At 38.6% G+C, this 25,676-nt stretch overlaps 1 protein-coding gene and 1 non-coding gene across 4 annotated transcripts in view; both read right to left on the reverse strand.

The window, feature by feature from the left end:
• Lmtk2 (lemur tyrosine kinase 2) overlaps nucleotides 1–25,676 on the reverse strand; it is a 93,962-nt gene that overhangs the window by 38,818 nt on the left and 29,468 nt on the right. For all 3 annotated transcript variants that reach the window (XM_026404128.2, XM_026404127.2, XM_077802246.1), the window contains exons 3-6: nucleotides 25,076–25,220; nucleotides 18,694–18,767; nucleotides 16,006–16,124; nucleotides 10,977–11,064 (exon numbers count right to left, since the gene is read on the reverse strand). In XM_026404128.2, coding sequence (XP_026259913.2) covers nucleotides 10,977–11,064; nucleotides 16,006–16,124; nucleotides 18,694–18,767; nucleotides 25,076–25,220 — 426 coding nt within the window. The remainder of the gene's footprint in view (nucleotides 1–10,976; nucleotides 11,065–16,005; nucleotides 16,125–18,693; nucleotides 18,768–25,075; nucleotides 25,221–25,676) is intronic.
• Nucleotides 13,731–13,841, reverse strand: LOC113193583 (U6 spliceosomal RNA). The gene has a single exon (XR_003302161.1). It is a non-coding gene; the product is annotated as a U6 spliceosomal RNA (small nuclear RNA).

The following is a 25,676-nucleotide window of genomic DNA, read 5'->3' on the forward strand; positions in this document are numbered from 1 at the left end:
CAAAAAAACTCCAAAAGAAAACTCTTGACACTAGGTGGCAGCAAAGGGCTACATTAAGAACTGATAGAACAAGCAACTGAAAGGGCTTCTAGGGATGAGCTCCTCCTAAATTCTAACACAAAAGACCAGCAGGGTTTGGTTTGTCTCATCCATCCATCTATCTATCTATTTATCTATCTATCCATCCATCCATCCATCCATCCTGTAGGTCAATGAGAGCAATGAATTGATTTTAATACAATATAAAAACTCAACAAGTAAATGTCTTTATAAATGAGAAATTATCATCATAAGTTTAAAATGATTTTTAGGGAGAACTTATGACATTTCAATACAAATTTAATGAAAAGAAGAAAGAGGGCTGGGGCTATGGCTCAGTGGTAGAGCGCTCACCTAGCATGTGTGAGGCACTGGGTTTGATCCTTAACACCACATATTGATAAATAAATAAAGGTACTGTGTCCATCTACAACTAAAAAATATTTAAAAACAAAAAAGACATGAGGTCAAGGACTGAGATCTAATAAAGTTACTAATTAAAAGAAGAAGAAGAAGAAGAAAGAATAACAGAGCCATGCCTAATATCCTGTTCAAGAAATGAAACTTCACTGAGCCCCGCCGGTCTCCATCCAGAGGCCACACCTCACATACATCTCCCACAGCTGCAACCCTAACCCATCACCTCCTTGGTCACCATTGATTATTATCCTTGTGCCTTCTTAACCGAGTGTCCTCCTAAACCCATCATGTCTCAGCTCTATTGCTCAACACCTCTCAGGCAAACCAACAGAAGAACCAACTTGTCTTCCTCTTGCCCCCTCCCACTCCACTCTTCCTGACAGACTTCTCACAGGCCTGGGCTGCTCTGGCTTCATCTCCCGGCTGCTCCCATCTCCCGAGTGCCCCAAAACACACTTTCAACCACTGCAACCCTCTGCCCCCAAATGATGCCACCTCCAAACACCAGCATAACAAAGCAGGGGCCCCTTCCTTCCATCTCAAATGTCACCTGCTTTGGGACAACCTTTCCTGAGTTTCTCCCATGTCAAAGCCCTTCCTAACAGTACCTTTTACTTCCTCCTCTCAGGCACTTGGAAGTACCACATGCCCTGAGGCCCAGCTTGCAGTCCTCAGGGCCATGGACATTTCTGTGTGATTTTATCCACCCATGGCATCAGAGGCCATACATCTCTGGCCCAGCTCCTCATCTCCAGGCTTGTGTGTTCCCTCCCTGTGCGGCTGAGAGGCATCTCAAGCCAGACACCTGCAGCATAAAACTGCCAATCTGCTGAACTCTTTTCCAACAGACCACAATTAAGTAAAAGATGTCATTTGTGAGTCGTCTTTGCCATAAACCCCCCACCTTCAACCCACCATTATTAGGTCCTGCACCTATTTTCAAAGTAAACTCAGAACCAGACTACTTCACAAGGCCACACTGTCAAGCTGACCCAAAGTATACCCCACATGAAGGCATTCCCATGACAGCCAGAGAGGACCCTGCTCCCACCTGGGCAGCCCAAAGTCATGAGGTACCTTGGTTATTCCCTGACATTCTGTTTATTTGCTTATCCCTCTCACTAGAAATAAGGTGGACACAGCTGGGTTCTGGCCAGTTTCCTACTGTGTTCTGAAACTAAAGAACAGCATCATTACCTTAGGTACACATATGACTGTATATATGGTGTGACACTACATTGTGTATAACCAGAAAAATGAAAAAACTGTGCTCCATTTGTGTATAATGAATTAAAATGCATTCTGCTGACATGAACAACTAAATAGAACAAGAGCAACAAAAAGGAACAGGCACACAGTACCTTCAAGAATATCTGCTTATTAAGTGGGAAGAAGGAGGAAGGCCTCGGAGAAGTTCAAATGACAACCCCCAGAGTAAGAGGTGACAACCATTTCCTCAAAGCAGTTCCATCCCAGCATTTTAATTGAAGTCTCACAATGATAAATTTAGAAATAAATCTAATTTCAAACTTTTATTGAGCTTTTTTTTATTACTTCATTATTCTGTGTATTAAACTTTACAAGACAACTAAGTTGGGAAAATACTATTTTATTCTTCAAGCAAATACAATCTGATTATGTTTAAACTTATGTCTTCATATGGCAATACAATATATTTTACATCAAGAACAGGGGGTCTGAGTTGGGCACAGTGGTGCACACCTGTAATCCCAATAGCTCAGGAGGCTGAGGCAGGAGGACTGAGAGTTCAAAGTCAGCTTCAGTGACTTAGTGAGGTCCTAAACAGCTCAGCAGGAGAGCACTTGCCTAGCATGTGTGAGGCACTGGGTTTAAAAAAAGGTGGTGGTGGGGGGTGTGGCTCAGTGGTTTAATGCCCCTTTATCCAATCCCTAGCAACCCCCCCTCCAAAAAAAAAAAAAAAAGAAATGGAGGTCTAAAGTATTCTGTGTGTGTGTGTGTGTGTGTGTGTGTGTGTTGCTGGGGACTGAACCCAAGGCCTTATACATGTGAGGCAAGCACTCTACCAATTGAGCTATATCCCCAGCCTGGGGTTCTAAATTATTCTAAAACTCAAAAGTTGTCACCTGCATCTCAGAGAGTGTTTCTCCAGAGATCCTTCACATTATTAGTGCCATTCCACAGAAACACAATGCAAGCAGATATACAATTTTAAATTATAGTGGCAATACCAAAGTCATAAGGAAATAAAAAGCAGATAAATGTAACTTTAGTAATATACTGTACTTGACCCAATAAATCCAATATAATATTTTTACATGTAATCAACATTTTAAAATTACTGAAGTTGGGCCAGGCATGATGGCACATGCCTATAATCTCAGTGACTTGGAGACTGAAGCAGAAGGTTCTCAAGTTTAAGGGAAGCCTGGGAAGCTCAGCGGCAGAGCTCCCCTGGGTTCTATCGCCAGTACCAGGAAAGAAAGGGAAAGAAGAGAAAAGAAAAGGGCTGGGGACCTAGCTGGATGGCAGAGCACTTGCCAGCACATGTGAGGCCCTGTATTCAATTCCAAGTCCAAAAACAAAACAAAACAAAACAAACAAAAACAAACAAAAAAAAATGAAATTTTAACTTTCTCTTTTGTACTAAACCTTCAAAACCTGATAAGCATTTTGAAGGCCACAGCACACCATCCAGCCAAGCCGTGTCCAAGTCTCACAGGGCTGGCTGCTGGGCTGTGGAGTGCAGCCACAGATCCTGACAAGGGTCCTGGCCAGCCCAGCCACAGTGCTCAGGAGCACAAGGGAAGCTACATGCCAAGACAACCACTTCCATGGCGCCTCCACCCTGTGCTCCTGCTCTGGGCTTTACAAAAGGTGCTGTGAGCAGTGACAAGCTGTCACGGCAATGACAGGAGGGAGCAGGGTGGCCACAGGAAGCTGGTGGAGGAAGAACCAGGGAGCAAATGCAGGGTGGGCATGAGGCAAGTAGAAGGGTAGATAGGAAAGGCCTGGCCACAACAGTCAGGGCTGCCTATCACAGAGGGCCAGGACGTGCTGCCCAAGTAACAGCCAGGCATTGGAGGGAAAAGGCCCCTGAGAGGCACCAGGATTGGGCCAGGCCAGGGACTAGGAATATGCCCTTTCCAGCTGGTCACCCCACCCCCCCACTCCCAAGCTTGATAGGGCTGCCAGCAGTCAACACAAACATCCATTTGCTGGCTAGAAGTTGGACTCTGATCACCTGCTCCTCTGACCTCCGTATATCTGTTTCACTGTGACTCCACGTCCCTGCTTTTCTAACTGAGCTCCATAGGGTTAGGGACATGTAGTTCTTCTGTATGCTCAGCATCTGGAAGAGTCCCTGGTGCATGGGCTTCATGACCACAGTTATAAATAAGAGACATCCACTAATGAGGCATTTTCTGTATAAAAGGGCACAGGACAGAACCAGCCACCAGTTAAAAGCCCCACCTTAGCACTAGTAATACGCGCACTTGTGCAAGTCAAGTGCATAAAGGATGATCAGAAAGCAGGACCTGAGGACACACAGACCTGGACAGGATTCTTCAACAAGTCCTTTCATCTGACTCAGCCTCCTACCTCACCCAGCTGTCAGAAGACGCCTGAAATGAGTGACGAAGGCCCAACACACTACATGAGGCTGGCACAGCAGCGTCACCCAAGGCAGGACCTTTCCTCCCTACACCCTGTGAAAGCAGCAACCCAGATTCCTTTCAGGTCTGAAAGTCTTGAGCCTTAGTTCCCCTTGGTTCTGCCCAGCCAGTCACCTGGTCTTCACAAGCCCAAAGAAAGCAAATTCCAGAGGAATGTGGGACACATCAAACATCAAGTGGACGTCTCTCCCACTCTCATCTGGTCATTGCTAACTAACTGCTTTCAGAAATTCCCTCACTGCATTAGTGTCCGAACATAGTGAAGGAAGCAGAATACCATATTCAGGAAGAAATCCTTGCAATTATCAGCCCTGGTCTGGAGTCCCATGATGGAGCTGAAGAACTGCTAACTAGAAAGAAAGCTCACCCTCTGCTCTTCTGACCACCTCAGCACGCAGCTGGTCTCCAGTGGCCATCTCCCTGCCTCCCACCCAATCCTTCCCAGCAGACCCAACCTGCCTCACCCACCATGGCACCACGCCCCTGTCCCAAGACTCCACCATGCCCCTGCCCCAAGTCTCCATGCTTCAACGGCCAGGTCATCTACTGTTTCCACACTTCGAAACCTGGCTCCTGCAGTTGTTGCCTAAAGAGACTTCACCCACTCGACCTCCAAACCTCAGAGCAAATGCCAATTCCTGTGCAAAGCCTCCCAACTGCACCAGTCAGGATTTCTATCTTTTGTGCATTCTAAGCAAACATTTGTTTTAAAGGCTGGGGTCTAGCTCAGTGATAGGGCACTGCATGCCACGTGTGAGGCTCTGAGTTCAATCCTCGGCACCTCGAAAAAAAACCCCAAAAAAGAACAAAACCAAAACCCCTCACTTTTAGTGTACTCTTTCTCACAGCACTTCAGTGTGCTTACTCTGAGACTGGGTGGAGTCTCAGTAGCAATGTTGTGATTAGTTGTTCAAATCTTTATTTATTAAGTAATTATTGTCCATTAAGCAAATGAAAATAACTAGCACTTATGGAATACTTTCTGTGCTCAATCATTTATTCACCATGGTATTTCATGGGTGAAAGTTCCCAGGTATCTGCTCGGAGGCTTATAGAGGTTAAATAAGCACCCCTGGAGGCAGCCAGGGCTGGGACCAGGCTCCTGACCTCGGTATTCCCTCAGGACTGAGCACAGCTCTTCCTGCTCCATATATGTTCAGTATGTTTTGGTCAATGAGTGATCCTTAACCAAAACAGCCTCATCACCTTGATATCACTGTGAGGCACTGTGTTCCTGTCATGCCTACAGGGTACAGACAACAGCTGCCATCACCGCCACCTCATTTCATAACACGCCCCAGCCACACTACACCCTGGGTGCTGCAGACCAGCTACAAACGCACTTAGCCGAGTTTTTATCACTTTCTAAAGTCAGGATAATGGTTCTGTTTTATACAGAATTACAAGTGTACAAACAGCCTCTCCTTTCTACTTGAGAGCAGCTGCACTGTGATAACAGAAGGGGCCATTATACTTCAGTTTCTTCTGGCCTAAAGAACTGAAGATTGCTGGTCCTTCCACTGTGGCTTATGACCAGACCTGAGATCACTGCCCTCTCCATCCCTTGGACCATGGCCAGAGGGCAGTTCCTACCTTGGATGAAGTTACTCTGTTTGGGTTGGCCTGTGTCTGGGCAGGTTCTGGTCGTGTAGGCTGGGAGCAGGACTAAGTGTCCAAGCAAGGCCCTGGTGTGTCCTGGGGACATCCCTGTACTCTGTTCAAGAGGATGCCTTCTTTGGCTCACCGGGCAATGCCACCTAACTGCCTCAGTAGTCTCTCCACAAGCTGATTCCAGAGTAGCTGGACTTCAGTGCCAGTGATCTGGTCACTGACCCATCCTTGCTGCTGAAGAACCTGTTGCTCTTGAGGTTTTCTAGGGAAGAGGTGAGAACATGAAGCTGTCCCATAGAGAGAAAAGTGACTTCTCACTACTAGGCAAGCTGGAGGGACCTGAGGTTAACAGCTTTTACCCTGGTATGGGACTGTCATGCCAAGCAATGACCAGAGATTCCCAAGAGCATACAAGCCTCCTCACAGTACCGATAACACCTGATAGCACCTTAATTGGTAGGTTTTCTTAAAATATGTGATAATAAATGCTTAACATAAAAATCTACCAACTTAGCCATTTCTAAGTGTACGTTCTGTAATGTTAGGTACATTCACTTTCGTGTGATATCGCCACTGTCCATCTACAGTACTTTTAAATCTTGCAACTCTGAAACTCTGTATCCATTAAACAACTATTCTCCTCCTTTCCCCCAGCCCTTGGCAACCACCCCTCCTTCTACCTTATGTCTCTATGAATTTGACTGTTCTTGGTCCTTCCTGTAAGAGGAATCACATAGAACTTGTCTTCTGCATCTGGCTTATTTCACTTAGCATCCATGCTGTAGCATGTATCAGAATTTCCTTCCTTTTTAAGGCTAAATAATACTCCACTGTCTGTGTATACCCACTCCTCCATGAATGGACACCTAGATTGCTTCCATCTCCGGCTACTATGAACAATCCTGCCATGAACATGAGTGTGCAAGTATCCATTCCACTTTCATTTCTTTGGGACTATCCCCAAAAGTGGAAATGCTGGATCGTATAGAAATTCTACTTTTAGAGGAACAATGACTGTTTTTAAAATTTTATTGTTGGTTAGCCTTCAGGAGTGAACAGTCCCCTATGTGACTTAGATGAATCACGTAAAATAAGTTTTCAGAAATTTCACCTGTTATTCTGGTATGTAAGTTGAATAATTCTAAGCTAGTTAATATGCATTGAACATTTAGTTACAAGTACCTGGATAATATGTACATATTTAAATCTGAGATCTCTTAAGTACTGGGGGAATTTTACAAGATTGTTAATGAAGAAAATATATATTTATTATGTTTTCCTAAAAACAATGTCTACACAGTGACAAAGATACAAAGAACATTCTACAATTTTGTCAGTACTGGATCATTTATGGTAATAGTAAAGGAGGTGTGTATTTGGCTGTTTTAAGTATTTCGTTTCTTTGGTTTTTTTAGTTGTAGTTGGATATGGTATGTTTATTTATTTATTTTTATGTGGTGCTGAGGATTGAACCCAGCGCCTTGCACGTGCCAGGCTAGGGCTCTACTGCTGAGCTACAACCCTAGCCCTTAAGTGTTTCTTTATAAAGTAAGTTAAATGACTACTTCCCAAAATAAGAAGCAGCTTCAATAAAAACTAAATTAAAACAGCACTAAAATGAAATCCAACTCCTGAACTCATTCAGGGGAAAACATTAAGCTGTGTTTTATCATTCTAGGAAAAAACTCAATCATATTGTCTACAAAAACTTTCAGGAAGGGACCAGGCACAGTGGTGCAGGCCTGTAATCTCAGGAGACAGAGGAGATTGCGGCAGGAGTTCAAAACCAGCCTTAGCAATTTAGCAAGATCCTATCTCAAAGTAAAAAAAAAAAAAAAAAAAAAGGTCAGGCATGGTAGCATATGCCTATAATCCCAGTGATTTGGGAGGCTGAGGCAGGAGGATCTCAAGTTCAAAGCCAGCTTTAGTAATTTAGCCACACCCTAGGGAACTCAATGAGACCCATTCTCAAAACAACAACAAAACTAGGTTGTGTTGCTCAGGGTTAAGCACCTTTGGGTTCAATCCCCTGTACCCAAAATACCAAAAACTAAAATAAAATAAATAAAAAATAAAAAGGGCTGGGGATATAGCTCAGATGTAGGGTGCTTCTGGGTTCAATACTCAGTGCCAAAATAAAATATCTGAGTTTTATAAACCCTCATTTAGTCTAGACAAAGGTGATACTTCAAAAAGGTGCTGATCCCTACATATTTCTGTTATGTTCAGTCACAAAGAGTGTTTCAACTGTCACTTATAATCAAAATTAGGAGCTTAAGGACTGAAGGTGGCATGTTTAACAGAAATGTGGACTTCTGACAAGCAGACCTCTCCTTCACACACTGGTGTGCCTTGGTGGTGTATCTTTTTACTCAGTGCTATGTCACACTGGGATTGTCTATATGTTGGTCACTCAGAGCTAAATGAAAAAGAAGCTATTTTCATACCACAATAACCTAGGAACACAAATATCACAGCTCTGATCACACTGAGTCAATTAACACAGAACATCACTTATAGCTCCTTCCTCTTCTGTCTGTCCCATCTACATGAGACATAGAAGACAATGCGTTTTGCCTCCACATCTTGGAGACATCTGTCTGGTACTGCCCCACTATTAAGTATTTAGTGTCTAAACACCTTCCACCACGGGATGACCCAAAGAAGTAGGTTTGTTTGTTTGTTTGTTTTTTAGAGAGAGAGAGAGAGAGAGAGAGAGAAATTTTTAGTATTTATTTTTTAGTTTTCAGTGGACACAACATCTTTATTTTTATGTGGTGCGGAGGATTGAACCCAGCACCCAGGAATGCCAGGCAAGTGCGCTACTCCTTAAACTACATTCCTCAGCCCCCAAAGAAGTAGGTTTAATTCCAGTTTTCCTCACAGGGAGGAAACCTCTACGAGGTTCTGGTTTCTTTGGGGCAGAGTTAAAATACTGATTAATTCTAGACTTTGCAAAGTTCAGTATTCATGTCACAAGTTCTAGTGTAGCCACACATAAAATCAAGAAAATTTCTAAATTTCAAACTGGTAGATGGGGAAAACTGAAACAAGAAAAATCAAGCATCCAAAAGAAGGCAAAAAAAGAAAACTCGGTAGAGGAAGGAAAATTAATAGACATAGGTAGAGAATTTTCCAAATATCTCATTAACTATAATAAATGTAAACAGACTACACGTTCCATTTTAAGTGACCAAGATTGCCAAATTAATAAAAATTTTAACAAAAAGCTATTTACGAGAGAAGTAAACTAGCCCCTCCCCTCAAAAAAGATTAATAAAGAACCTAACCAAACAGGTCAACTCTGCCCATCAGAATGTTGGCATAACTAGATTAACAACAGGCTGTGTTGTTAGTAATGCTTTTAACCTTAAAGAGAACCCCATCACAATGATTAAAAACTTCAAATCATATAAAATCATCATAAATTTGTTTCCCTTACACAACAAAGAATCAAAATGTATAAACAGAACAATGAAAATTTTAAGGAAAATTCATCGTTGAGGGGGGAGATTTTTATATGACTCTCTTAGTAACTGACAGAAAATTGACTCAAACCTCTTTACCCCCTCAAAAAAAAAAAAATTAAAAGGGTGTAGAAGATTTGAACTTCACAAATTTGAATCCAAAGCTCCATCAACAACACTATATGAAAATTTACTACAATACATGCTTGTGAGTGTGCACAGGTGCACACACCAGCATATAGAAACAAAAATCACTGACCCCAGAATGAAAATGGACGTGGCCTGGAATAGAGTGCAGCTGACCCAGAGCCAACTCGGAAGCTGAGGGAAAGCTACTTTACTGCTGTGAGCGCAGGTGTGGGGACTCAGGTTCATAGGCAGAATCCAAAAAAAAAACTCATACATCAAGCTTACTAACTGATTTTCCTTTGGAATTAACCATCTTTGCCAATGAGAGAGATATTCAAATCAAATGCAGGAATTAAAGAAAAAATTTACCATGTTTATTGCACTCTTTCTACTGTAACTGCTGGAAATGCTATCTGAATTAATTGGAGATTTATTTTGGGGACTCCCAAGTTTCTGAGCACAGGCAAGAAGCTTAAATGTTCTGAAAACTGAGATGATACAAAAAAAAAATCAATTAAAATCTAGAAAATTCAATTAACATCTTCCACTGTTTTTGGAAAATAACAATTATGTGCTAAAAATAGGTTTGAGAGAAGATGAAATATCCTGCACAAGGGAAGAGCTGTTTATAGGAAACTTTCATGTAGAAATTGCTATTAAAATTATTCACAAAATGTACAAAACACCAATCAGTCCCCATGAGTAATACTATGTTAAAAGATAAAAAAATATATTTATGTATTTTTTTTTTTTGTACTGGGGAGTGAATCCAGGGGCTCTCAACCACTGAGCCACATCCTCAGCCCTATTTTTGTTTTTTATCTAGAGACAGGGTCTCATTGAGTTGCTTAGCACCTCACTGTTGCTGAGGCTGGCTCTGAACTCTCAATCCTCCTGTCTCAGCCTCCTGAGCCGTTGGGATTACAGGTGTGGGCCACCGCACCTAGCTTTATCTAAATTTGTAAAACTGCTAATGTTATATACCTTCACTATTCTCAACAACTGACACAGATCATAGGTGTTTTATTGGTAAGGAATATTCTTGGGTTTCCTATGTAGAAAATTCAAATTTTACAAATGTCTCGTTGAAGTGAAGATCTCAAGCTCTGACTCAGCCAAATACTTGATATACAACATTTTTCTTAAACTCCTTGAGCTTTATTTTAATCATAAGTAAAGATTGGACAAATATTCATATTTAACTCAAGGGTCTTTACTGAATATGATACTATAAGTAAACAGCACAGTGCTTGGAGTACAATGAAACACTCACCTAGGTGTAAGTTAATATCAAAGGTAATGAGTCAATACATCACAAAGTTCTTCAAATTTAGAACAGACATGAAAGCAGCCCCAAAGCCCCCATTTTATATCTCTCAAAAACACCTGACTGCCAGGTACGGTGGTACATACCTATAATCACAGGGACTTGGGAGACTAGGTAGGAGGATGGTAAGTTCAAGGCCAGCCTCAGCAACTTGGCAGGTTCCTGACTCAAAACCAAATGGGCTGGGGATAGAGTTCAGTAGAAAAGCACCCCTGGTTCCATCCCCAGAACCACAAAAGAAAGAAAAGGAAGGAGGGAAGGAAGGAAACAAACCCATGTGGATATAACCATTCAAACCTTCAACTGGAATCTCTACTAAAAACTTACCAAGTCGCAGAATTCAAACACCAGAAGATAGGGAATGGCTTCTACACATTGTCCAACACACTGAAGAATATTTGGATGTTGAAGAATACTAGTAAAAATAAAAGTCATGGTATTGTTCATCAGGAAGTATGCTTCAAAAACTAATAAATAGTACTAGTAATTCAAGTTTTGACATTTATGACGATTTAAATACAGCATGACAAAGTAAAAAGATCTCTTATATGTAACAGATGCAGATTATTACCTAATGATTAAATAATCCAAACCCAATCAAGTATTTTCTCAAATTAAAAAAGAACTCCTAACATACATTTTTCTTCAGTAATTTAAGTTCAGAGACAATATTCTGAGGCAGCATTTAAAAAAAAAGGCAGACAAGGGGCTAGGGATGTGGCTCAAGCAGTAGCGCACCCGCCTTGCATGCGTGCGGCCCGGGTTCGATCCTCGGCACCACATACAAACAAAGATGTTGTGTCCGCCGAAAACTAAAAAATAAATAAATAAATAAAGTATACCATTCAATGGTGCTTAAAAAAAAAAAAAGGCAGACAAATACACAAATTCAAAAAGCATTTCTACCTGAATATTAAATAACTCAAGTCTCTCCTTTGGCCATCTAGTTTATACACCATTTCTATAAATTTTCAAAGTATATGCAAACTCTTTTGGGGAAATGATTTTTCCAAAAGAAAAATAAAGTTAAATAAATGACAGGTCAAAATAATTTTTAAAAAATACTCATTCTGAAATGATTATGAGTTTATAGGAAACTGCAAAGTCAGTGTAAGAGGTCTGGTGCCCCTCACCCAGTCTCTTGCACTGGGACATCTGACACAATACCTACAGCACAACAGCAAAACCAGGAAACTGCCTTGTGATGAAGCATCATGTGCACATAGCTCCACGCCAGGTCACATGTGCACATTCTTGTGACCACCACCTCAAAAGAGATGCAGAACTAGTCCATCAGCACAAAGATCTGCCCTACACATTCATTTTGTCCCCTAGCAACCATTTATCTGTCTTCCATTTCTATAATGTTCTCATTATAGAAATTTAGGTCGAGCCTCCTTTATCCAAAATAACCGGGACCAGAGATGTTTCAAATTTCTTTGAAGTTTGGAATATCTGCATATACACAGTGAGACTTAAGTTTCAACAGAGCTTCATTTACAGTTCCACACTCACCACACACACCCTGCCACTGTCATATGGTTAGGTGTGGAATTTTCCATCAGCAGCATCATACTTGGTTAGCACTCTGCAAGTTTCAGATTTTGGAACATTTTGGATTTCTGATTAGGGATGTTCAGTCTGTATTATGTAAATGGAATCATACAGTATATGGCCTTTTGAGACTGATTTTTCTCACTCAACATAATCCCCTTGGGATCATCCAAGCTGCAGCACACATCAGCAGTTCATTCCTTTCAATGGCTGTATTACAGCAGTATTACACGGTATGGATGTACCACCGTTTGTTTACCCATTCATCTACTGAAGGATATTGTCAATTTTCCAATTTTTTGCTAATACAAATAAAGGTGCTTTGAACTCTCACAGAAGGGTTGTTGGGCAGACATTAAGTTTTCATTTCTCTGGAATAAATGCCCATGTATAACTTCTGGGTTATACGAGGTGATCGTTAATTTTATGTGTCAGTTTGGCCAGGCCATAGTGCCTAGATAATTTGGTCAAACATTATTCAGGACAGTTTCTGAGAAGGTGTTTTTGGATGAGATTATCATTTAAATCAGAGGACTCTCAGTAAAGCAAGTCCCTCCATAATGTGAGTGGGCCTCAGCCATTTAGCTGAAACCCTTGTAGAAAAAAGAATACCCTCTCCCATGGAAGAAGGAATTCTGCCAGCAAACAGCTTTGAGACTTGAACCCTAGTATCAGCTTTTCCTGGGTCTCCAATCTGCTGGCCACACTGCAGATTCACAAATGCATGAATCAATTCCTAAAAATCAACCTCTCCATGTATATACCATTCCCCCATATCCACAGGCTATGCATTCACACACACAGCCAAGGGTTAAAATTATCTGGAGGAAAAAACTGCATCTGTACTGAAGATTACAGTCTTTTTTTTTTTATTGCCATTAATACTAAACAAGACAGTACCACAATTGTGAACAGCATTTAATATTATATTATCTACAGATGATTCAAAATATACAGGAGGATATGCATACAGTATATTCAAATACTCTTCATTTTAGGTAAAGGACATGAACATCCTCAGAATTTGGTACCCATGGGGGTGGGGGCACTGGAACTGATCTCCTCAGATGCTGAGGACAACTGTATACACACCCCAGCAATGTATGAAGTCTAGTGTCCCCACATCTTCCCAGCATTTGGTATTGTCACTACATTTTCACTTCAGCTTTTCTAAAGTGATATCTCATTGTGATATTAATTACTTCAGTAGCCAGTGATGCTGAATGTCTTCATGTGGTAACTTGCTATCCACATTACCTCTTTGGTAAAATGTCTCTCAAAGTCTTTTGATATTATTCTAATTGGATTGTTGTTATTTTTTTTCCTATTGAATTTTGTTTATTTATTTATTTTTTTGGTACCCGGGATTGAACTCAGGAGCACTCGACCACTGAGCCACATCACACCCCCAGCCCTATTTTGTATTTTATTTAGAGACAGGATCTCACTGAGTTGCTTAGCGCCTCGCTTTTGCTGAGGCTGGCTTTGAACTCAAGATCCTCCTGTCTCAGCCTCCCGAGCCACTGGGATTAGGGCGTGCACCACTGCGCCCTGCTCCTGTCATTCTTGTACCTGGGGCCATGCTACTCTTCTCTGAATCATTTCAATTTTTAGTATATATGCTGCTGAAGTGAGCATATAATAACCTTATAATAAACTTGTGTTTTAAAAATCTTACTGGGATTTTGATAGGAAATGCAATAACTTATATATCAGTTTGTGAAGAACTTCACTTCATTGAGTCTTCCAATCCATTAACGTGGTCTGTTTCTCCGTTTATTTAGATCTTTGAATTCTTTCATCAGCTGTTTGTAGTTTTCAACACAGAAGTCCTACACATGTACCCAGGCATTTATTTTTGTGCAAGTGTGAATGTTATTTTGATATTATTATTATTATTGGTAATAGGGATGGAACACAGGGGCACTTTACCAATGAGCTACATCCCCAACCCTTTTTTTATTTTCATTTTAAGTCAGGGTCTTGCTAAATTGTTGAAGCTGGCCCTCAACTTGGGATCCTCCCAAGTAGCTGGGATTACAAGCGTGTACCACCACACCCGATTTTGGTTTTCCCATGTTCATTGCTAGTTTATAGAAACAAAATTGACTTTTAAAGCTGTTTTAACAGTGCATAGGATTAAACTCAGAGCCTGAAGCATGCTAGACAAGAACTCTCTCACTGACCTACATCCGAGTCCCCAAATGATTTTTTTATGTTGATCTTATATCCTGCAACTTAGTTCTGGGAGACCTTTGTTGTGCAGATTCCTTGAGATTTTCTACATAACTCATGTCATCTACAAATAATGACAGTTTTGTTTTTCCTTTCTGATCCATATGCCTTTATTTCCTTTTCGAGCTCTCCTGAGTTAGTTACACTTTCTGGTACTATGATGAATAATAGCAGTAAGAGCAAATACCCACGTGTTGTCCTGAATAAGGGAGTAAAAAGCATTCAGTCTTTCACCATTAATCATGATGCCAGATGTAGCAATTTTTATAGGACTCTTTATCAAGTTGAGGAAGTTTGGCTATAATTTTATTCATTCTGTTGTTCCTTCTTCCTTGTGTTTTGAGAGTTCTTTTTAAATTATTTCTTTTCTGTTGAGAAAAATTTCTTTTGCTTTCTTTTAGGGTAAGTTTGTTGCTAATAATCTCTTTTAGCTTTCCTTTGTTTGACAATGGGCTAATATTCTCTTCATTCCTAACACATATTTTCTCTGGACATATAATTTCACAGTTCTTTCTTTCAGTACTTGAAAAATGCCACCCTGTTTCCTTCTGCCCTCCAGGATTTCCAAGGAGGTCTGTGTCATTCACACTGCTTTTCCTCTCTCAGTAAAGTGTAACTTCTCTCTCCTACTTTCAAGAGCTTCTGGCTTAAGTTTTTAAAGAGTTTGTGTTTATCCTGTTTGGGACTTGCTCTTGAATCTATAGATTTTGTCTTTTCCAAATCTGGGGAATTTTGAGCTATTATTTCTTTGAATACCTTTTCAGCCCCATCTCTTTTCATTCTGGGACATCTATGACATGAATGTTAATTTTTGTTTGTTTGTTTGTTATAGTTCTCCATGTCCCTGAGGCTTGATTTTTTTTAAAGTCTATTTTCTTTCTGTTGTCCAAATTGGGCAATGCTTATTATCTTCAACTTCACTGATTCTTTCCTCTGTCCTCCCTATTCTGCTACTGAGATCATTCACTGAGTTTTAAATTTCAGCTATATTTTTCAGTTCTATAATTTCCACTGAGGTCTCCTTTATGTCTTCATTTCTTTGCTGGGACTCTAACTTTTTTGTTTCTATAATGATTGTAATGATTGCTTTAAAGTCCTTGCCAGATAATTCTTGCCACTCTATCACCTCAGTGTTGGTGTATCTGTCTTCTCTTATTCAAGTTGAGTTTCCTTGGTTCTTAGAATGAATAAATGATTTTCAACTGAAATGTAGACAACTGAGGTTTTGTGAGACTCTGATGTCTTAGAGTCTTATTTAAACATGCATGCATGCAGAAACCTCAAAGCAGTTTTAAACACTTGATTTTGTGTGGGTTGGGGTAGAGCTCGGGGGATACTGGGGATTGAACCCAGCGCACACTACCACTGGGCTACACCCCCAGCCCTTTTCATTATGTTTTGAGACATCATCTCACTAAGTTGCTGAGGCTGGTCTTCAACTCGTGATGCTCCTGCCCCAGCCCCCTGAGTATCTGGGATTACAGGAGTGTGCCACTGTGCCTGGCTAAACACTTGATTTCCAAAAGACCACAGACTGTTTACAGAACAAATGTTAAGCCTTACTTACTAGTAAGGTTCTCCATTTTTCAAAAAAACATCTTGTTCCTTTGGGCTTGCACTTGCTTTTAACTCCTTCACTATTACTCTTGCCACACTGGTACCTGTGTAAATCTCTCCAAGAAGAACCTAAAACCAAAGAACAAGTTTTTTTTGTTGTTGTTATTTTCATCAAAATGGTAAGAAAGAATACCTCATTTACCATGAAATGGAAAACGAGAAAATAAATTAAGCAACGACTAGATGGCCTTCTACTACTTTACATACCATCTCACAAAAGCTTAGAAAACTCAAAGAATTTTTCTTCAATAAAAAGGCCAATTTAGGGGCTGGGGTCGTAGCTCAGTTAGTAGCGTGTTTGCCTTGCACGTGTGAGGCCCTGGGTTTGATCCTCAGCACCACATAAAAACTAATAAATAAAATAAAGGTATTGTGTAAAAAAAGGGGGGAGCAATTTAAACTATTCATTAGAAATTTACAACATTCACATATTTTACACATATTTCTTTTCTGTATATTTAAAAATTTGTTTGTATTTTTATGAAAACAAACCATGACATTACAGAAGAGCAATTTATAAGTTCAAATCAAACATAACTCAAATGTTTCTCAAAACACTTTCAACTAGATTGTTATTTAGCCTGCTGCAAACATGAGGAAGTTAACTGACAGCCAGCGTACAATCACTGCACTGAAACTTAAAAAAATCCTTGGTATTCTAATAATACCAGGACCTTCTCTTGTACCAAGGCTTCAATGGAAACACACATAAAAAACACTCCACTGAAATTATCAGAATACAAGGTAAGAATGAGCTACTTCATATAAGAACTAGCTATAAGAGAAATATTAAATATAACACAAGTCAGTGCAGAGGCATTAAAAAATCCATATTTTGCCATTTTAAACCGAAGGAGTAAAGGTCTTTATTATTTCTAAAAAATGACCAAAACTAAATGACTTCCTTTAAAAGAGTTTTTAATCTTTATAAAATACATTAATTTTAATGTCCTGGAAACAGTAATATCTTGAACAGACCTCAATGTGTTTATCAGGAATATAAGGGCAGAAAAGTGATGACAACGGAAAATTCTGATAATTAAATAAGTCATATTCTTTGTTTTAAATAGTTAATTCGGGGATCGGGTTGTGGCTCAATGGAGGCACAATCTTGCACATGTGAGGCACTGGGTTCGATCCTCAGCAGCACATAAAAATAAATAAAGGTATTGTGTCCATCTACATCTAAAAAAATATTTTAAAAAATAGTTAATGAATGTATAAGCAGCATATCATACAATATCAATTTCAACTACTCCATTCAAAATAGCCTCAAAAATATAAAATATTCGGGAATCAATCTAACAAAAGAGGTGAAAGATGTCTACAATGAAAACTACAGAACACTAAAGAAGGAAATAGAAGAACTTAGATAATGGAACATCTCCCTGCTCTTGGATAGGCAGAGTTAATATTGTCAAAATGGCCATACTACCAAAACTGTTGAACAGATTTAATGCAATTCCTATTAAAACCCCAATGACATTCTTCATAGAATTTGAAAAAGCAATTTTTGAAATTAATTTGGAAAAATAAGAGACCAAGAACAGCCAAAGCAATCCTTAGCAGAAAAAAAAAAAAAAAAAAAAAAAAAAGAAATGAAGCAGGAAACATCATAATACCAGACCTTAAACTACACTATAGAGCAATAATAACAAACACAGCATAGTATGGGCACCAAAATAGACATGTAGACCAATGGTACAGAAGACACAGACTGACCCACATGAATATAGTTACCTCATACTAGATAAAGGTTCCAAAAACATATAGTGGAGATATATAAAAGATAGCCTCTTCAACAAATGGTGCAGGGAAAACTGGAAATCCATATGTGGCAAAACGAAATTAAACCTTTATCTCTCACCATGCAGAAAACTCAACTCAAAGTGGATCAAGGACCTAGGAATTCGACCAGATACCCTGTGTCTAATAGAAGAAAAAGTAGGCCCAAATCTTCATCATATTGGATTAGGCTCCAACTTCCTTAATAAGACTCTTAAAGCACAAGAAATGAAATCAAGAATCAATAAATGGGAGATATTTAAACTAAAGAGCTTCTTCTCAGCAAAGGAAACAATCATTGAGGTGAAAAGAGAGCCTACAGTATGGGAGCAAATTTTTAGCACATGCACATCAGAGAGAACACTAATCTCCAGGATATATAAAGAACTCAAAAGACTTAATACCAAAAAAAACCCAAACAACCCAATCAATAAATGGGCTAAGGAACTGAACAGATACTACTCAGAATAAATAAACTGATCAACAAATATATGAAAAAGTGTTCAACATCTTTAGTAATTAGAGAAATACAAATGAAAACAGATACTCTAAGATTTCATCTCACCCTAGTCAGAATGGCAGCTACCAAGAGAGCACTCTCTTGTTTTTAAGTTTCCCAGTTTATGGAATTTCTATAGCAGCCTGAATGTTAGACAATCTTCTGGAAAGAGTTACATACCCAGGAATGCTGCAGGTTGCATTCCTATGCAATTTCACTAAGCAACCTCTATTCACACTACAGCGTCTATGGAGAATGTGGAATGTCACATGATATAATTCATAACTAACTTTAAATTCTAAACTGTATAATCAGGAGGGGAAAAAAAAAAATCAAAGTGAAAAAACACTGTACCTTTCCAAACCAGCCATTTCCAATTTCCTGTATGTAGTTTAGGCTGTGGCGGGCAACTTGAGACTTCAAACCTTCTGTAGAGAAAAGAACATTCAAAATATGAATATCTAACTAAAAATAAGTATTAAATACATAACCTATAAAGTACAAATTTTAACACAGATTTAATGCTTGTGCTTCTGAGGATAGGAAGGATAGTAGAATGAAACAGATATTATTACCTTATATATATATATGACCGCATGACCGATGTGATTCTACAACATGTACAATCAGAAAAATGAGAAATTATACCTCATTTATCAAAGAGAATAAGTGCATTTACTATCATGTATAATTAATTAAAACAAATTTAAAAATTATTTTAAAAGGAAGAAATAAATATATAAAACACCTCATTAAAACTAATAAAGCTGGGCACAGTGGCACATGCCTGTAATCCCAGTGACTTGGGAGGCTGAGGCAGGAGGATCACAAGTTCAAAGCCAGCCTCAGCAATTTAACAAGTCCCTAATCAACTTAGCAAGACCCTGTCTCAAAATAAAAATATAAAAAAGGGCTGAGGATGAGGCTCAGTGATTAAGCATCCCTAAGTTCAATCCCTGGTACCAAAAATAAATAAATAAGTAAAAACAAACTAATAAAACTAAAACAGTTTTAACTCTAAACATGGACACTATTTTTGAATTAGTATTCTGTCTGATTCTAAAATACCTAGCTCTGTTTTATGACCCAAAAACTCTAGTGTGGAAACACTGTCAAAAGGACCAATTATAGACTTAATGAAAGACCAGAAGAATGAGAAAAGGAGAAAAAATAATTGAAGACAATGGTAGAAAATGCCCCAAATCTACTAAAGGATATGAATATACATATCCAAGAAGCTCTATCAACTCTAAGTAACATTAAGAAATCCACATCAAGACATATTAAATCAAACTCTATCCAGAGATGAAGAACTCTGTAAGTGGCAAGAGAGAAACCACTTACCATGAGTACAGAATCTTCAATGAGATGAACAGTTACTCATCAGAAACTATAGAAGCCAGAGGGCAGTGGCAGTGGCTCACAGATAAAGAGCTGAAAAGAAAAGATCTGCAAACCAAGAACTGCATGTTTGGCAAAACTATCTTTCAAAAATGAAGAAGAGGGCTGGGTTTGTGGCTCAGTGGTAGAGCGCTCACCAAGCACGTGAGAGACCCTGGGTTCGATCCTCAGCACTACATAAAAACAAAGGTATTGTGCCCAACTACAACTAAAAATAAATAAATATTAAAAAAAAAAAGAAGAGGAGGAGCCAGTAGCAGTGGCACGTGCCTGCAATACATGTCTTATGAGGCCGAGACAGGAGGATCACAAGTGTAAGGCCAGCCTCAGCAACTTAGAAAGATCTTGTCTCCAAAAAAGGTCATGGGCTGGGTCTGGGAAAGGAGCTCTGAGGTAGAGTGATCCTGCGTTCAATCCCCAGTTCAGAAAGAAAAAGAAAGATATTCTCAGATAAATGTTTAGGAGTTTGCTGCCCATATACCTGACCTAGAACAAATGTTTAAAAGGCTCCTTTAAAAAGAAATAAAGATCTTCAGTAAACCTAAGTTGGTAAAATACACAAGCTAATGTTATCGTACTATTGATATACTGTTCTTCTTTTTATTTCCTACATGATTTAAAATACAAATGCTTTAAAAAATAGAAGTAGGCACAAAATGTATAACACTATAATTTGTGACAATGTAAAGGGAAGGAAAGTGCTGTACGAAAATAGGGGTTCTGTATGCTATTGAAGCTGATTATCAATTTAAACTCCATTGTTACAAATTTAGAATCGAACCGTAATCTTAATCATATTCACTAAGAAAATATCTAAAAAATATAGTCAAAAGGGAATGAGAAAGGAATCAATGTGGTATACCAAAATAATAATTCCTATTAAATTTCAATGGCCTATTCTGTAGAAATGGAAAAGATAATTCTAAAATTCATATGGAATCCAAAATAACAGAAAAAATCTTGAAAGAGGAAAACAAAATTGGAGGACTCAAACTTCTCCATTTCAAAACTTACTACAAAATAGAAGCTACAGTAATCAAAGCCATGTTATAATGGCATAAGGGCAGGCATATCAATTAATGGAATATAATAAAGAGCCTAGAATAAATCCAAACAAATAAGATAAATTGATTTTCCAAAAGTGTGCCAAGAAAATTCAATGGAGAAAGGACAGTGTCTTCAAACAATGTTATTGGAATAACTGGATATTCACATGTACAAGAACTAAGCTAGACCCTTACCCTACACCATATATAAAAATTAAGTCAAAATGGATTAAAGATTTAGGAGCTAAAACTATTGAAGATAAAGAGGAAAATTGTCATGACCTTGGATTTGACAATGATTTCTTAAATATGACACCAAAAGCACAGCATCAAAAGAAAAAAAAGTGGATAATTTGTATTTCATCAAAATTAAAAACTTTTATTCATGAAAGGATATTACCTAGAGAGAGAGAAAAGAGAACCTATAGGCATTGAGAAAAATATGTGCAGATCGTATGTTATTATGAAGCTATCATAGTTAAGACACTGGTACTGAGACAAAGGAATAGACTGATTAAGTAAAAAGAGAGCAGAAGGCCTAAAATAGAGCCACACATGTAAGCAGAGAGGAAAGTCAGGACCAGCAAGTAAATGAAGTTGGGAGGGAAAAAAAACAGTAATCCACAAGGAAAACTTGCTTCCCCGTACTCAAAAATCAACTCAAGACAAGTTATAGGCTTAATGTCAAACTAAAACCTTAAAACATTATCTCTTTTTTAAGATACTGAGTCCAAGACTATTAAATTTTGGCTTCTAAAAAAGATTACTAAGCCAACTTAATATCAGTTCATCAATATATAATTTTTTTGTGTATGTATGTGATTGATTTTTCTTTTTTAGAGTAACCTTTTGGTTTCCTTTCCTGTGAACTTTTTTGTGGTTACCATGGGGATTACAGTTATCCTAAATTTGTAACAATCTAGTTTGAAGGGATACCAACTTAGCTTCAAAAGCTATAGCATAAACCACTGACACCCAGCTGGCAGGAACAGAAACTGGTACAACTCCTGTGGAGGGTAAGTTGGCAAGAGCCATCAAAACAGAACACATACATTATTTGACCCAGTTCTAAAAACGTATTCTACAAATGCACCAGCACAACAACCTAGGTACCAGCTTTGTTTTTAATAGGAAAAGACTAGAAACAATCCAAATATCAATACGAGACTGTGCTAAGATTATATAATTCAAATAGTATAATATATAGGCAAGAATAAATATGTTATCTTTATTGATATGGAAGTATCTCTAAGAACAACTGGTAAATGGAAAAAAAAGCACAATACCAAGCAATATATCTACCATGGCAACTTTGAGTAAAAGAGGGAACTTCCTACACATGTGAGGGATGGAGAGTGTATGGAAATCTCTGGGCCGCCTTCTCCATTTTGCTGTGAACCTAAAACTGCTATACAAAAATAAAATCTTCTAAAAAATTAAAACAAATTTTAAAATGGAGGGGAGGGGTTTTCATCTGGAAACCCTAGAAAGATACCTAAGAAACCAAGAGGAGCAGTTGTTACCTGGGGAAGGCAGGGGTGGGAAATGAGGTTTCACTGAAATATGAGAGGGTGACTTTTCATCACTCATACCTTTCTATGCTTTGATTTGATTTTTGAATTGTGAACATATTATCTGTTCAAAGAACACATTTTAAAAAGAGAAAATGGAAACAACGGATAGAACTTGCTTGTGAATATGTGGCACAGCTTTTTTTTTTTTTACATATAATCATAAATCTCTTTCATAGTTAAATACAGCTTATCTTCAGCCTTTTACAGGGACATGAAATACTTCACTATTTGCCTATACTGTAATTTAGCAAGTTACAGATTGCTATTTAAACATTTTCCATTTTGTATTGCCAAACAACGCTGCAATAAATCCCTTTGCACACCTTTGTATACTTAATTCATTCCTAAAGACAAATCATTAAAAGTTAAAGTGCTGGATCAAGAGCAAACACATTTTACATCTGTGTGTGTGTGTGGTGCTGGGGACTGATGCCAACTGCCAGATGCCCCTCTGGGGGGGGGGGTGTTTCTCCCCACTTTACAGCTCCACTAACAGCAAGTGGAAGAGACTTCCTGTTTACACACACACACACCCTCCCAATCGTGACCTATTGCCACTTCTTTTCCTCATCTTACTTGAAGTTTGCATTTCTTCAATTACTAGTAAAGCTCTTTTGTCTTTTGGCCATTTGAATTTCTTCTCTTGAGTTTCTTCTTTCACGTCCTTATCTTAATTTTTTCACATTACTCTTTTTCTTATACTCGTGAGAACTATTTTTTTGCTTTTTTTTGTAATACTGATGATTGAACCCAGGGGCGCTCTTCCACTGAGCAACATTACCCATCTTATTTTACTTTTATTTTGAGACAGAGCCTTGCTGTGTTGCTGAGGCTGGCCTTGAACTTTTGATCTTCCTGCCTCAGCCTCCTGAGTCACCACACACGGCCTCTGAACTATTAATATGTTACAATTTTTCATCCTTTTTGTAGTTTACAAATATTTTTGCTACTATGTTAAATAGGTTACACTCTTTTTTTCCATACAGAATATTTAATTTTATGAATCAGATCTGACTATTTTTTTTATGGCTTCCAGATTTGCTGCTATACTTGGAAAGCCTCTTATATCCCAAAATGATAAAAATACCCTGAAAGTATTCTAAATAGAGAAACTTACAATGATTTCTTCCTATTAAGGGGGATTTTAGAGTGGAGGAATTCAGCAGAACAGAAAGGGGCATATATATCCGACAAGAGGACGGTGGCCCAGCTCACGCCACGTCAGTCTGTGGTGTGGTGAAGGTAAACCAAAGCCAGAATACCTCTGGGAGGTTTTTCTTTCTGGTTCAAGGAGAGAGAGGGTCCTTTCCTTCCTCTCTGCAAAACTATAAAGATACGAACACGGAGCGGCCAGCAGTCATTCTCCCTACTGAAGAGAGATGCCATCTGAGAGATTGAACTGACATATAAGAAAATGAGAAAGGGAAGAGAAAATGAGCAGTTTGACTGTAAAATGCCCATGAAGCTCAAGGTCCTGGTTCCAGCTATCTTCAAGATCGGCTTCACCCCTACACCTTCTACGGTCTGGGTCTCTTTTCTACTGATGCTGATCTGAGTTAGGATTCAACTAACTGAAATTAATTGAGGGTTAAATTATAGTCCTATAAAAGCCCCAGGCTCTCAGGGCTTTCTTTACACATGAAGAAAAGAAAATTATCAAATAAACTACAATAAAGCATTCCAGTTTAAAAATGAGTATACTTAAGTTATCAAGAATATGTTGGACTCCTTTCAAACTAAACTATTTTTTGTTGTGGTAAGAGTATTATTTACAGAAGTTAAAGCTAAGTACTATGTGACATTTTTAAATATTGCAACACACACAAATATTAAAAATACCTTACTTTACAAATACCTTATATGAACTATACTGGTATATTATATTTTAACCTTACTTTTTCTTTTTGAGTCATGCATGCTGATGAAGTATAATCAACTTGGGTTTGTACTGCCCTAAAACACAACCTACAGTGCATGTGGTACCACAAATGGCAAGTTTGGCACCTATAAAACCTTAAACAGCCTTCTTTTAGCAGTCTTGGAAAACCTGACTTCTTAAACCCTCTACCTGCTATACAAATAGCAATAGTGTCCTTTAATGCATTCAAGAGATAAACTAGCATCTAATCAAACTCTATCTTAAGAAGTGAATAAAAAGCCGATCTGATTAACAGAACTGTATATGCTCCCCTCCTTAGAGCAGAATGTTCTAGTAGAAGACAGGAATGTCCACAGTCTGTAGAGAAACCAGCCTACTGAAAGACAGCTGAGGAGCTCAACCCCAGTATGTAATTTCAGTGCATCTGGGAGACAAGTTTTATTCTTTTATCAGACCCAGGGTCCATAAAGGAAACAAGTTTTGTGTTTTTTTTTTGTGTGTGTGGGGGGGTGCTACAGATTGAACCCAGGGGTGCTTAACCATTAAGACCCATCCTCAGCCCATATATATTTTACTTAGAGAGGTTCTCACTGGGTTGCTTAGGGCCTTGCTAAGCTACTGAGGCTGGCTTTGAACTCACAATCTTCTTGCCTCAGCCTGGAAGCAACAGCTTTTGCTGGAATGAAATAAGCACCGGAACAGTGGGGAACAGAAGGAAGAGAAACACACAGGCAGAGGAGGAGGTGGGCTGCCCAATATTGCACAATAGCAGCAAGGCTCCTATTGTCACTGCTCAGAAACAATTCGTGGAAATCTAACATTAGGTAAGGTCTTACCCACAGAAGGCTGGAACTGTGATGGAGCTGGAAGTGAAATATTTGGTACTGAAAGTGTGAAGACCTCTGCTGGGGACTGGACAGAAGGGGTGTCTTCTGCTGGTGGTGTGAAATCTATCTCATCATCAAAATTATCTTCAAATTCCTAAAATCAGAAGGAACCAGTATTAAAAACCATTGGCTAACATTTAAGATATGACTCTTGCTTCAATTTACTTGTAATATGCTGTCAAAACTCTCCCAGTTCTTATTTACCTCAAGTGAAAAGCATATGCAACTATGCTCTCCAACTCCAAAAAGCAAAATAAATAAAATTTGAAAATAAATCACACATATTTTATGTAACTTTTAAAATTGCTAGTTTGAAGTTAAATGCAAAATTTTCTAAAATGGCCATGGAACTTAACATGGAAATACTCTCCCAAGATCAAAAGTTTGCTTATAAATTATTAGAGTTTAGACAATTCTTCTAAAGTTATCATTCACTTTCACAAATATACTTGCATACTGAATCAAAACAAATTAATTTTATTTTTAATATTGTATGCATTTTTAATTACACTGTGATTTCTATTAAAATAAAGACAGTTAAACAACCAGA

This window comes from Urocitellus parryii, chromosome 9 (assembly GCF_045843805.1).
Source record: "Urocitellus parryii isolate mUroPar1 chromosome 9, mUroPar1.hap1, whole genome shotgun sequence".
Lineage (NCBI taxonomy): Eukaryota > Metazoa > Chordata > Mammalia > Rodentia > Sciuridae > Urocitellus > Urocitellus parryii.